General features: G+C 42.4%; 1 protein-coding gene across 1 annotated transcript in view; it reads left to right on the top strand.

Annotated features, from left to right (window-relative positions):
• LOC109490533 (olfactory receptor 56A4-like) overlaps window positions 1–13,611 on the top strand; it is a 195,089-nt gene that overhangs the window by 172,465 nt on the left and 9,013 nt on the right. The window contains exons 1-2 of the mRNA XM_002924986.4: window positions 11,502–11,527; window positions 13,157–13,503. Coding sequence (XP_002925032.2) covers window positions 13,193–13,503 — 311 coding nt within the window. The 5' untranslated portion in view covers window positions 11,502–11,527; window positions 13,157–13,192. Of the gene's footprint in view, window positions 11,528–13,156; window positions 13,504–13,611 lie in introns of the transcript that reaches the window.

Here is a 13,611-nt window from a genome sequence, read left to right as displayed (position 1 = left end):
GTTTATCCACCACCACCTTCCTCCTGTCCCTCAGAGGACAGAAGGGCCAACTTCAACACTGAGGACCTAAAATGATACTAATAATCTCAATGTCCTTACATACTGGTAACAGTGATAGTAATGACAATGACAAGGAAAGCTCAAATGTTTGGAGCACTTGCAATATACCAGTATCTGTGCATGATAACAATTTTCTTTTTCTCTTTTTTTTGGTGCAAAATGGTCATTTATTAAAGAAGGGGGACAGGACCCTCAGGCAGGAGTGGCTGATTACATACTCTTAGAATTCGGGGAAGTAAGAAAAGGGAGGTTTCAAAAGAACTTTCATATGCTAAAGAGAACCAACAAGATAATGGAGGCCTTGCCATTGTCAAGTTAAGGTTGTTTACCCCTCTAGCAAGATATTAACATGAAGATAGTAGGGAGATTCCTGGAAGAACATCACACTTGTCCCACCCAGGAATGGGGGTGGGGGAGGCTGCAGGGTGTCAGCTTGTGCTTTGTCTGCAGCCAGCCTTCTGCTCCCTCATCCTTTCCCCCCCTGAACAATTTTGACTCTTAAATCTTTAAGGTTGTTGAAGGTGGAAGGTCTCATCTTCTGTAACGTCTTCCTGCTGAATAAGATTAATTTTCATAAGACCCTTGTGTGGACGATTATAAAAATCAGTTTTAAAAACATCTAACAGAAAGGATGCAATTCATAGGAACAGGACACATATTGTCGGGAGATACTGTCCAGCATTTGGTCCACTCTGTTGGTCTCTCTAGGAGTGCTTTCTCCACCTCTGCTATGCTTCTCCCAGGTGCAAATCCAGAGGGGCCCAAAGAAAAATCCCTGTTAGTTGGTCATATTCAGATCTTAGTTCCTGCACTAGGCTTTTCAAGATAAGTGCAAACAACCACCATAATTATGAGAAGCTGGACTCAAACTGGGAGTGCACGGTTATAGAAACTACAAATTGTGTTAGGGATCTGTAAGGGATGTAGGGGCCTGCACACCTGTTGTCATCCCTCAGAGTGATGAGCACAGCTTCTGGCACATCAGGGGGCTCAGCAAACATCCCCTTGCTTATGATATTGACATGACTAAGAGAGAGTTAACCAACAGTGTCTACAATGCATCTTTCGTTCTAAGTAGTAGAGCCCTACGTATAAGAACAGACGTGGCATGAACTTGAGGTTGGCTCTCCACTTTGGTCCTTGGGAGACAGGTTAAGAGGATGACAGTTTCTCACAGAATTGTCAAGCCCAGTGCAGGCGGCTCAAGGAACTGGACACAGTGGTTCTAAGACAGATTTGGGGTGAGTCTTCATACAGATAAAGGGGATGGAGGGACAGGATTACCCAAAGAGCCAGATCTTGAAGGGTAGACACACCTTTGCCTTGAAGCTCCCATTGCAAAAAAATGTCCTCTTAGTACAGTCTTTTAACATGTCTTGAAAGGCTAGAATGAAGTAGCACAAACTGAAGGCATTTTAAATGGACATTTTAAAGGTACAGGCTTCCGGTTTTAAGGGATAAGTACTGGGGATGTAATGTATAACGTGATGACCGTAGTTAATACTGTGTATGGTATATTCGAAAGTTGCTAAGGGACTAGATCCTAAAAGTTCTTATCACATGGAAAATTTTTTTTTCTTCTTTTTCATATATATATGAGATACTAGATATTAACTAAACTTGTGGTAATCATTCCACGATATATATAAGTCAGGCCATTATGCTGTACACCTTAGGCTTCTATGCTGATCTATGTCAATTATATCTCAATAAACTAGAAGAAAAAAATAAGATGTTTTGTCAGTTTAAGTGAAAATCTGTGGAGTCACTTTGCTAACACAAAATGACTGGTCCAATTGTACTGGAAGGGGATGTATTAAAAATATGAGAAGGGGGAGGGGAGAGGCCAGCCAGTAGCCACTCACCTCCCCCTAGTTTGCATGTTAGTCACGTTTGGAAGAGGAACACAGATACTTTTGGAAAAGAATGTCTGAAACCATTGAACACTCCTATTCAGGACCAGAGCAGATTTAAATAAAAAGCCAGTAGCAAGAAAGAGCAACAAATCTGGAATTAAATTACCTGGAGGAAAAAGGGAATTAATGCTGGTGAGCAATGCTCAAAGACCTAAATATTGTTGAAGGAACAAAACTACGTTTTCCACATTTATCAAGTAGAGTTTGGGAGCCTTTTAGCACATAGTCATCCTGATGCACTCTTGTTCTTCAGGTATATCCTAAGCCTACGGGTGTTAGCAATGAGAGCTGTGACCTCAGAGGCCCTGTGTGGGCCATCAAACTGCGGCCAGGGAGTCCATGAAGCCTGGAGTTAATGCCAAGAGTAAATAAATGCATTATAGCCGCAAGTCAACACTGTTCTCTTGTGGCTGCTATTGGAAATAGCAATACTGGGGTGAATTCAGTTCTCAACCTCTGCATGGTGTTTGAAAGGGGACTGGCAACTCTGTGTTCTGAAAACTCTGGGATCTCCAACACTTAGGGATGAGGCAGTGATGGCTTCAGGAAGATATCATACTTCCTGCTTATAAAGCACATGGGAATTGAATGATTAATTAAAAAATAAAACGATATACCAATTATACTCTGATTTTCTTTTCTTCAGTGACATCCAAAATTGGTAACAAATTAATGACGTGAGTCTGGAATTCATGAGTAGAATGTATCTTGGTATTGAATAAGATGCTACATCAGCAGTATTGGCTAAGGACTCCGTATAGTAACATATATTCATTTCTTCTCCTCCGCAACCAAAAAGAGGTCAAGCGCCTTATGTGCGGTTAACACAGGAGTGATTAGTATGTGTTACCAAGGGATGAACTACTTTTAGAGAAATTATGCTCAAAATAGCCCATGAATTATCATCATTCCCAATTTTGCAGATTAGGCAATTGAACAAAAAGGTAAAATACGGATGGTCATTCAGCTAACAGACCAGAATCAAGAGAGAAATCAAGCATCTTCGCTAACTAAATCCGTTTTTCCTATCATGTGGTCTAGGGATTGAGCTGCATTTTTAGACTTCACCTGGACAGCTTTGTAGTTTTCTGAAGTTTTTGTGCTCTGGATTATAGATAGCAGAGGAAGTGCACATCAAAACCCAAAATATATTGAATTAGTCAGTGCACGTAAAGTTAGTTGCTACAACAAAGATAGCACAGTAACTTAACAGAAACTAATTTACTTCTGATCCAGACCCATTCCAGTCATGGGGGCTTTGCTTCCTGTCAACACTTAGGGACCCAAGCTGCTCCCACATGTGGATCCTCTATGTATTCAGCCCTTAGGGATCTCCACAGATATTTCTGAATCTGGCTGATGTACAAGCAAAAGGAGATAATGTTCTGGATCTCTCTCCTTTTTTTAATTTAAAGATTTTATTTATTTATTTGTCAGAGAGAGAGCACAAGCAAGGGTTGCTGCAGGCAGAGGGAGAAGCCTACTCCCCACTGAGCAAGGAGCCCACTGCAAAACTCAATCACAGGACTCTGGGATCATGACCTGAGCCAAAGGCAGACGCTTAACTGTTGGAGCCACCTGGGCGTCCCATTGTTTCAACTCTTGTAGGAGATTTTAGGGGCTCAAATCTGGGAGAGATTTACATCACTTTTTCTATCATTCCATGGGCCACACTGCTCACACAGATTCAGCTGCCTACAGGCGAGGCTGGGTCACTGAATGTTCATTTCTTAAGAGAAATGATACAAGAGAGACACTCGCATGTTAAATAAACTTACCCTCTTCCCCAGGGAGACCACCCGGGCTCTCACAAAGTCCAAGATCCTGAGCAGTTGAGTGTCTTCTCCATCAGGTCCTGATGTGATTCATCATGGACCAGTCGTTTTCCACCTCTCACCGCATAGGTAATGGTGGAGCAGACACTAGAACCCGTCATTAAGATTCCCGTTTGGAGGTGAGGCATGGAATTCGTTCAGCAGGAACTTGTCCATGGTAATGCTGGCACACTTTGGGGGCAGACTGCCACATTTTTACCCACTGAAGTGGTGGCAGTTCCCTGACTACACACTGGCTACGTTCTCTGGGAAGAACTTGCCATTGTTTCTATGACCCCTTGTTCTGACTTCGGGGGTGGGGGGCGCGTGTCTTCCTCATTGTCCCCCACGGCATTATGTCACACAGGCACTGGAACGTGTGACTTCTTTTGCATTACTGCATTTGGAGCCTGCTTCCAGCTCATAAAATATTAAGATCAATAATTGTTTTAATTCTTAATCAAAAACTTTCCTTAAAAGCCAAGCTCAGGTGTCTTTGTCAATAAAAACCCTCAAAAACCAAACAGGTTTCTCATCTGTTGTATTTGTATCAGGGCAGTTCCATGCACTAATAATCACACACACATATTTTCTTAAGCATAATTTAAGTTTTTTCTTTTGTTTCTTTATTGTCTTTTCCAGTTCACCATGCCACTCCTTTTTAGGTAATGGTGTCTGTCTAAGGCCATCAGACTTGAGTAAGACCACTATACACATAATCTACTCTTCTCAGCGCTGGTTTCTATGAGTCTGTGTTTTTCAAAGATGATCTAAAGCTTTCTCTTAACCTTTGACCTCCCAAGCAGTAGGACAATTTTTCAAGACTTTTTATTTATGGACTTTCTCTATTATCATTAATTTCTGCTTGAAAACCAGCCAACTATCTGTTAAGCTCATCTACTTATCATAATAACTTGTTAATGGAATCAGCAATTGCAAATGCACACAATTATTTTCAGTTGTAACCAACCATTTCCCCTAGACTTACTGTTTAGTAGACACGTCAGCTTTCATTGTTGAGTGATCTTTCTAATATTGGTTGTCGATTTTCTCAGTCAACTGCAGTGTTAATCAGGATAACTCGCTGGTTGATGAAACAAACAGTTCCATGTATCAGTGGTTTAACATGTACAATTTAATTTTTTGAGGAGATCCATACAATGCATGTGGAAGAGGAGGCTTTCCTCCATGCTTTCTTTTAAAAACTTAGCTTCCCCCATTGTGTGGTTCCATCATTTCTAGGCCTTCATGTCTTCAGTGGACTGAGGCAACTGGCCAGAGGTGGGGAGAGAGTGTAGAGGACATTAAGGAGGCTGTAAAGGTGGTGTCTAGAAGAGGTATGTGCCATCTCCTTGGCCAGACTCAGTCTTATGACTCCATCTAACTGCAGGTAAACCTGGAAAATGTAAATTTATCTGTGTGTCTAGGAGGAGGAAGAGCTCAGTTTAGTACACTTAGCCTGTCTCTGTCATTGATACACACTGATTATAAGCTGAACTCCAAGCTGTGCAGTGGGACCTCTGGAGATTTTGTGGCTCTCCTGGTCTTTCTGAGACAGTCAGCCCTGGAGCCTGACCTGCTGCTTGTTTTCCTCCTCCAGGTGATTAGTAAGTAGATCGTCAGGTTTTATTTTAGACTCATAAGAGAGAAGCAAAGGGGCCCTTTTGAGTCCCTTCCATGTTTTGCAGTCATCCCCATACCAGTGGTAAGAATGAAGAGAGGGGCATTGGTACGCTGCATCTCAGGACTAGAAGCTCAGTGGATTGATGCAGGAATCTGAACCCAGATCCCATCCCTAGCCTAAGACTGTCCACACATATTCCTGGAACCCTCCTTGACATTTGCTAGCATGACATCAGGAGCCTGACATGGGATTTAAATGAGCAGTGCATTCTCTGCTCAGTCCTTGAGTTTGTGCAGAGTTCTTGTGGTCTGTCAAAAGACACTGTTGTTAGGACACAGCGGGTGGGGGACCTGATGAGTTAATATTCCAGGGAAGGACAGACCTTGCTGGATTCCCTCCACAAAGTCACTGAACTTATTGCCTTTGATGTTTATAATAGAATTAAGAACTGTGTCCTGTTTGAGAAAGAGGCTGTGAGTTTCCTTAGACCTATGCTTCTTCCTGAAAAAGTAAATATTGAATTGTCTGTAGATGGAGCCAAATGAGGTCTGTTACGGGTCCATGTGCTGTGCTTCCTCAGAGCTGGGGGAGAGCAGTTTCCTTGACTTCCCAGGTATGCTGCTGCCTTTGGAGGAGTCTGAGGAAGTCGGTACACTGTGTTTATCCAGCCAACGACTATCCGCTAGAACATATTTCTGAGACTGTAAGATCACACTTCTCTGCATGTCTTTTTCCCGCTGTGGGGCAAAGACTGCTTTGGTTAGCATCAACACCTTCCCTTTCCTTTTGCTTCATGTTCTAATGACCACCATGCCTCACTCTTCCGGGTCCCCACACAGTGAGGGAATAATCCATGTGTCCAAAGGCTCATGAGAAAGAAATTCTGACACTCACTTTTAGCATAAAGCATCTTGGATATCAAGTGTGAAAGTCAGGTTTAATGTCCTGGCTAGGCTACTTCAGCCATTTGCACTGGGTATATAATTTTCAGTTTCATTGCCTCACAAAGATAAGACAATTATTTCACTGTGAGTTTTTACTCAATTACGTACATAAAAACATTAACTATAGTCACTCAATATCTTTGTTCTTTTTCCTTCCTTATATTCTGCCTTCTTTTCCTTCCTTCCTCCCTTCCTTCTTTATCTCTGTTTCTTTTTTTCTCTCACATCTATGCCTTCCTCCATTCTCTTCTTCCTTCTATTCTTTTCACAAGCTCAGGTAAATTATTCTGCTCTAGACTATGACACCAGGGCTCTCGTCTGTCTTTTCATAATCTTTTCCTCCAAAGTGGATCACCAGTGTAACATAATTGAAGATCAACGATTGCTTTGGATAATCTCAGTAAATGTTTTGAACTCAGGTAGATAAAGCAGAGGTAACCAGCTTAATTACCTGTCCAGCCGGATCCAGAAGGAGAGAAGATACTTACACAAGCAGAACCAACAAGGTTATAGAGCGTAAACCCTTGTTTTTATGAGATTTTCTCATATTCCACGCTAAAGGTTTATTCCATACACAACATGAATAAGTTAGTCTTGTTTTCCCTGTAAAGAGAATTCTGACTTCCATTTCATGGCAGACCATGTAGCCTAAAAAAAATCCTCATGTTGCTAAATAACAAAGTAAAATATAATAAACCTCCTTTCAAATGCATGTTTAAAACAAAGTAAGGAAATTTGAAAGTAAACAAAAAGCAATGGGAGATGAAAAAACTTTTTTTTAATTATGTTCAGTTAGCCAGCATATAGTGCATCATAACTTTTTATTGTAGTGTTCAACGATTCATTAGTTGTGTGTAACACCCAGTTCTCTCCCAACACGTGCACTCCTTAATACCCATCACCCAGCACCCTATCCCCTTACCCCCCCGCTTCTGTAACCCTCAGTTTGTTTCCTGGAGTCCAGAGTCTCTCATGGTTTGTCTCCCTCTCTGATTTCTTCCCATTTTTTTTCCCTTCCCTTCCCCTGTGGTCCTCGGAGCTATTCCTTATGTTCCACACAAGAGTGAAACCATACAATAATTGTCTTTCTCTGCTTGACTTATTTCACTTGGCATAATCCCCTCCAGTTCCATCCACGTCGATGCAAATGGTGGGTATTTATCCTTCTGGTGGCTGAGTAATATTCCATTGGATATATGTGCCATTTCTTCTTTATCCATTGTCTGTTGAAGGGCATCTTGGTTCCTTCCACAGTTTGGCTATTGTGGACATTGCTGCTATGAACATTGGGGTGCAAATGCCCCTTCTTTTTACTACATCTGTATCTCTGGGGTAAATACCTAGTAGTGCAATTGCTGGGTTGTAGGGTAGCTCGTAAGATACCTAGGAATAAACCTAACCAAAGAGGTAAAGGATTTATACTCTAGAAACTAAAGAACACTTATGGAAGAAATTGAGGAAGACACAAAAAGATGGAAAAACACTCCAGTCTCACGAATTGGAAGAATAAACGTCGTTAAAATGTCTATGCTGCCCAAGTAATTTACACTTTCAATGCAATCTCTATCAAAATACCATGCACATTTTTCACAGAGCTGGAACAAACAATCCTAAAATTTGTATGGAACCAGAAAAGACCTCAAATTGCCAGTGGAATGTTGAAAAAGAAAACCAAAGCTGGGGGACATCACAATGCCCGACTTCAAGTTATATTACAAAGCTGTAGTCATCAAGACAGTATGGTACTGGCACAAAAACAGACACATATATCAATGGAACAGAATAGAGACCCCAGAAATGGACCCTCAATTCTATGGTCAACTAATTTTTGACATAGCAGGAAAGAACATCCAGTGGAAAAAACACAGTCTCTTCAATAAATGGTGCTGGGAAAACTGGACAACCACATACAGAAGAATGGAACTAGACCATTTTTTTACACCTACACAAAGATAAACTCAGTGAAGATGGATTAATCATTTCTAAGAAACTCTGAGAATGAGGACATTTTACTTAGAGTAAACTATATGCTCTAGCAACAATCCTTCACTGAACAATAATTCACTCATGAAATAGTTTCCTTCATTTAGTGTGTCTATCAAACTTATATGATGCTGACAAGTACCTTGGCACTTTGCCCAGGACCTCCAGGTAGCAAGGCAGAGGTGGGGGCAGGACAGTAGTTAGTGCATGCAGGGAACAAGATGATATTCTATCTACATTCCTGCCCTGATGTCTCCTCCAGCAGTTGTGGGTAGGAAAGTGTAAGACCTAGAACCAGACCCAACTTGCTCTTCTCTTTCCAAATTCCTGTGCCCAAAACCCAAAAGATCCTACATTTAGCCTGAGAATCCCTATTGTAAGACACATCTGAGAAGGTCTATAGGGGCGGTGATCTTCTAAGTCCTACTGTGCATCAATTCAGAGTGGTGGCTGCACTGGTGGCAGTTCCACTGGTTCCCAAGGAAACAATGCCAAGTGTTGCTGTGTGGAAGGTGAAGATTGTTAACAGCTGAACTTGCCGCAACCACACTTAGGTGACAGAGTTTAGACCAAGAGCAGCCATGAAAGTAAAATCTCAGACAGGAGACCGCATGTGCATAAACCGGGCTGCACCCAGGGATTTGCTTGGGTCCAGACCACTGATGTTCCCACTGCAGGAGAGGAACTCACAGGGAAAGTGCTCCCTGGCCCCCTGGTTGCCCATGGTCCATGCTCTTCTGAGGTCCATGCTCCTCTGATGGCTGCTGGTGTCCCTCTGTCACCTCCTCCACAGAATTACAGGGCTGAGGAGAGTTTAGTCAATTCTTCCCCACAGGTGCATCCATATAAATTTTCCTGGAGAAGATTCTAATCACAGTTGCCTTACCCCCTTTTTTTCCCAGGGTTTCCTTATTTAGACCCCCCAAGAGCCTTTGACCTCTCCTGCCCTTACTTTATTGACAATTATTGACAATGCTGAACCAAGCCTTTTGCAGTATATTCTCTTGGGAGATAGACCATGGGGCCTCAGGGCCCTAGGGCTTAACAAGGGCACCAACTCCTGTGAGCAATGGGGAGAGGGGCCGTAGTGGAGGCAGAATTCATAAAACCAGCCTCCAGAGCCCTTGGAGGGGTCAGTTTAGTGCTTTCTCCGGCAGCCAGAAAGAGCAACAGGGCAGCCTTCTGAAGCTGGTGAGTCTCAAGCAGAAGGACTGTGAGGAAGGAGATAATGAGGAGACGAGGGGAGTCCAGGAGCCTAGTATGTAGAGGAAAAGGAGCTCTTTCAGTAGGGCCTGGTGTACGTGCTGGCCCTGCCAAGATGCTTAGATCTGGTAGAAGGCTGAGTGGTAGGAACTGAGCTAACGCTGTGATTTTTTTTATTATAATAATATTTTTTTACTATACTATGCTAGTCACCATACAGTACATCCCTAGTTTTTGATGTAAAGTTCCATGATTCATTACTTGTGCATAACACCCAGTGCACCATGCAATATGCGCCCTCCTTAATACCCATCACCAGCTTATCCCATTTCCCCACCCCCTCCCCTCTGAAGCTCTGTTTGTTCCCCAGAGTCCATAGTCTGTGATTTCATCAGAGATGAGGCTGAGTCATTTCTGTCCATCCAGGGTTTGCAAACCTCCCTAGACTCAAAGACCCCACCCATATCATGGCTGGGAGACCAGACCCTGTGCCTGGCTGGGTCAGAATCTTCCTTTCTGTGCTAGTCTAAATTCACCTATGAGCCAAGGTGATCCATCTGTTTTCTGATCTGGGCTTGGGTCTTCTGTGGTAATTTTGTTTATTCAAGGCTTGTCTGATCTTTCCAGACTGTCAATACATCATTGCCAGAGACCAGGTTTGTTCAATAGCACTTAGAACAAGGGTCACCCTTCTGTAAATGATAGTCTGCCAGTATAAATGAATGGAACTGGATATTGAATATCAGAGCCATGCCCCAGATGACCAACGACTCCTCATTTCTCACAATAGAAGGCCTCAGTTTCACTGAGGAGAATACAGAGAGTAAGAATGGTCCCAGCTCTTAAGAAATTTACTAAAACAGGGAGGACAGTCTCTTACCACCTGGGAGAAAATATGAGCATTATAGGAGGTCTGTATCAGTTAACAGGTCCTTGGTGACATTCCGGACTCCAGTCTCTCTGCCCGCTCGTCCTCTCTCACACTAAATCCTGTAGGTCTCCTCACCCCTCTGATACAGCCTGCTTCTCCGCCTCCGTGCCCTTCCTTCAGGTCTTCATCACTTTTCCTTTGGACTCCTCAGGACCCTCCAGAAGCCTCCATCCCTTCTGTGTGATTCCCTTGCCCCACCTACAGCACATCACTTCCCTGTCTCGGATCCTCTGCGCTCGCTTACAGCGTACACGCTCACGCCTACCCTCAGGCGGGCCTCGCACGGCTGCTCGAGCACACCGTACCCATGTCTCCTGACACTGCTCTCCTTCCTGCTTCCCCCAAAGAACTTAGGATCTACCAGCCCTAGCACCTGTTTACCAATCATGCTGAACACCCACATAGATGTTTCTTCTCTTACCACTGCCTACAAAGAGAGCCCTCTCCCAGTTAAATGTGGCCTCATTTTTGTATCCTTCTCTGATGCTCTCAGCTCATGGTGTCTCTTGGCCTAACAGGACCTCAGGAAATCATAACCCTTTTTCTCCCTAAAACAACATCTGAAGTTAAATATCACTTATTGATTTCATAAATGAGGAACATATGTATCATAGAGTTTAAATAGCTCTCAGGGTTATCTAATGGGTATAAGAGTCAGGCTTCATTTCTGTCTGATGCCAACTTTTCAACTATATCACATTGCTTCATTCATCNTATCTAATGGGTATAAGAGTCAGGCTTCATTTCTGTCTGATGCCAACTTTTCAACTATATCACATTGCTTCATTCATCTGTGTATTTTCTTTTTCCCACTGTTCATCAGATCATCTTTATTACCACAACTATGCTGTCTTATAAGTGTTTGTAAGTCAACTTTCCTGTATTAATGAAGATACAACTTTTTACTTAATGCACACTATATGTTTGTATGCCTAACATTAAGAGCAACTATAGGGAAGGCCTGACTATACTCTTGCTTATTCAAACAGATCAGGTCATGCCGAGGATGCAGAATTCGAGCTTTATGGAAAGAACAATACTTTTCTGAAAAGGTGGTTATGTTTTTTATCCTTTTTATGTTTCTGATTCACATTGAGGGTCATTTCCTAATCCAATATGAAAATACAAGACAGAGCTGATACATATTTGTCCCTACTTTACTTTAGCCCTTGAATCTTTGGTTTGTTTTAAAGCCCTATAATGAGTAGAAAGTGTGTGAAGTGTGTGTGTGTGTGTATGTGTGTGTGTTGTATAATCTATATTTGGGAAGTCTGGGGTATTCAGATATTCAAAATGAAAATCTTACCCAATCTATTGGATCTTATCTTCTCTGGCAGCTAGTCTGATACCTTCTTTTATACAATTTATTCTTTCTGAAGAGATTTGTCAGATAGGATAGGTGAGCAGGATCAGTAAGCCCACCTATACTGATTAGTTGCTGCCAGGGCTCCCTCTCTTAGTCTGTCCTGACTCCCTAGCTCTTTTCCGGTCCTTTGGCTGGGACAGCCCTTACTGTCACTCTTCTTCATACTTGGCCGCTCTGTTTGTTTAGTAGTGAGGGAAATAAGATGGGACCCAACAAGAGAAATAACTAAATAAAGCAGATGAATTCATAGAGCATAGATTTCACATGAATAGAATAATTGGATTTTGGCCACAAGGAATCACAGATATGTTGCTTACCAGATAAATGGACCCTATATAGGACCCTATATACCTGAAACATCCTTATTAGCTAGCTCCTAATCTATCTTTGGTGAACCTACCGGTGTACCCCTCAGTTCTGACTGTCTCTGTCACCAGAATGTGAAATTTATAAGCTCTTCTAAAGATTCCAAACCAAAGAAACACTCTAGAAACTCACACAGAGAAAACATAGCAAATAACCCAGTAAGAGTGATAAACACTATGCTTTAAAAAGTTAAACCCTGTTTGGGACTAGAAGATATTACTGCTCTTGGGTGGGGTCAAGGGATGCTCTGCCTTTAACCCAATATTCTTAAGGAATGAAAATTAGAAATCCCGAAGTCCGGCCCTGTCTGAGTCAGTACTGAGTAGGGGGCTGTCTTTTCTGGGACCTTCATGTATTCTGCTAAACAGAACTCTCCATAAGCTATTCCTTCTAAATTCCAAAGGAAGATAGGGCTTAGTTAAGTAATTGTGCTTGTCAAGGCTAAATAATGTATAGTGGTTGAAAGCAGAGACTTTAGTCAGACTCTTTTGTCATAGTCCTGGCTTCACCACTTACTGGCTGTCTAATTTTGATCAAACTACTTTCCTCTCTTTGCCTGTTCCTTTTAACTATCTGGAAAATTAGGATAATAATATTGTTTACTCTTAAATGTTTTTCTTTTTAAAGTAAATGTGATAATATAAACATTCAGCATAATATGTAGCACATGATAGCTGCTTAGTTAACAGTCAGCAATGATTGAGATGGGATGATGATGATTTGAAAGCTTGAAACAGGTTAAAAGCCCTAATGAAAACCTGAGTTTTACTACATATGGAACACATATGTAATGAGCACTGGGTGTTACATGCAACTAATGAATCGTTGAACACTACCTCGAAAACTAACGATGTGCTATGGTGTTGGCTAACTGAACATAATAAGAAAAAAGAGAAAAAAAATAGAACACATACTTTCTATGTTGATGTATTTTGTTCTACTTTTTAAGGGACTCTGGATTTTTACCTTGTTCAAGATACTTTATATGGCTTCACCCAGCAACTACTCCACTGCTCCAGTCTCTGAATTCCTCCTCATCTGCTTCCCTAACTACCAGAGTTGGCAGCACTGGCTGTCCCTGCCCCTCAGCCTGCTCTTCCTCCTGGCCATGGGGGCCAACGCCACCCTGCTGATCACCATCAGGCTGGAGGCCTCTCTCCATGAGCCCATGTACTACCTGCTCAGCCTCCTCTCCCTGTTGGACATGGTGCTCTGCCTGACCGTCATCCCCAAGGTCCTGGCCATCTTCTGGTTTGACCTCAGGTCCATCAGCTTCTCAGCCTGCTTCCTCCAGATGTTCATCATGAATTGCTTCCTTGCCATGGAGTCCTGTACATTCATGGTCATGGCCTATGACCGCTATGTGGCCATCTGCCACCCACTGAGGTACCCATCCATCATCAC

This window comes from Ailuropoda melanoleuca, chromosome 8 (assembly GCF_002007445.2).
Source record: "Ailuropoda melanoleuca isolate Jingjing chromosome 8, ASM200744v2, whole genome shotgun sequence".
Taxonomy (NCBI): domain Eukaryota; kingdom Metazoa; phylum Chordata; class Mammalia; order Carnivora; family Ursidae; genus Ailuropoda; species Ailuropoda melanoleuca.
This window is presented reverse-complemented; position numbering and strand designations above follow the sequence as displayed.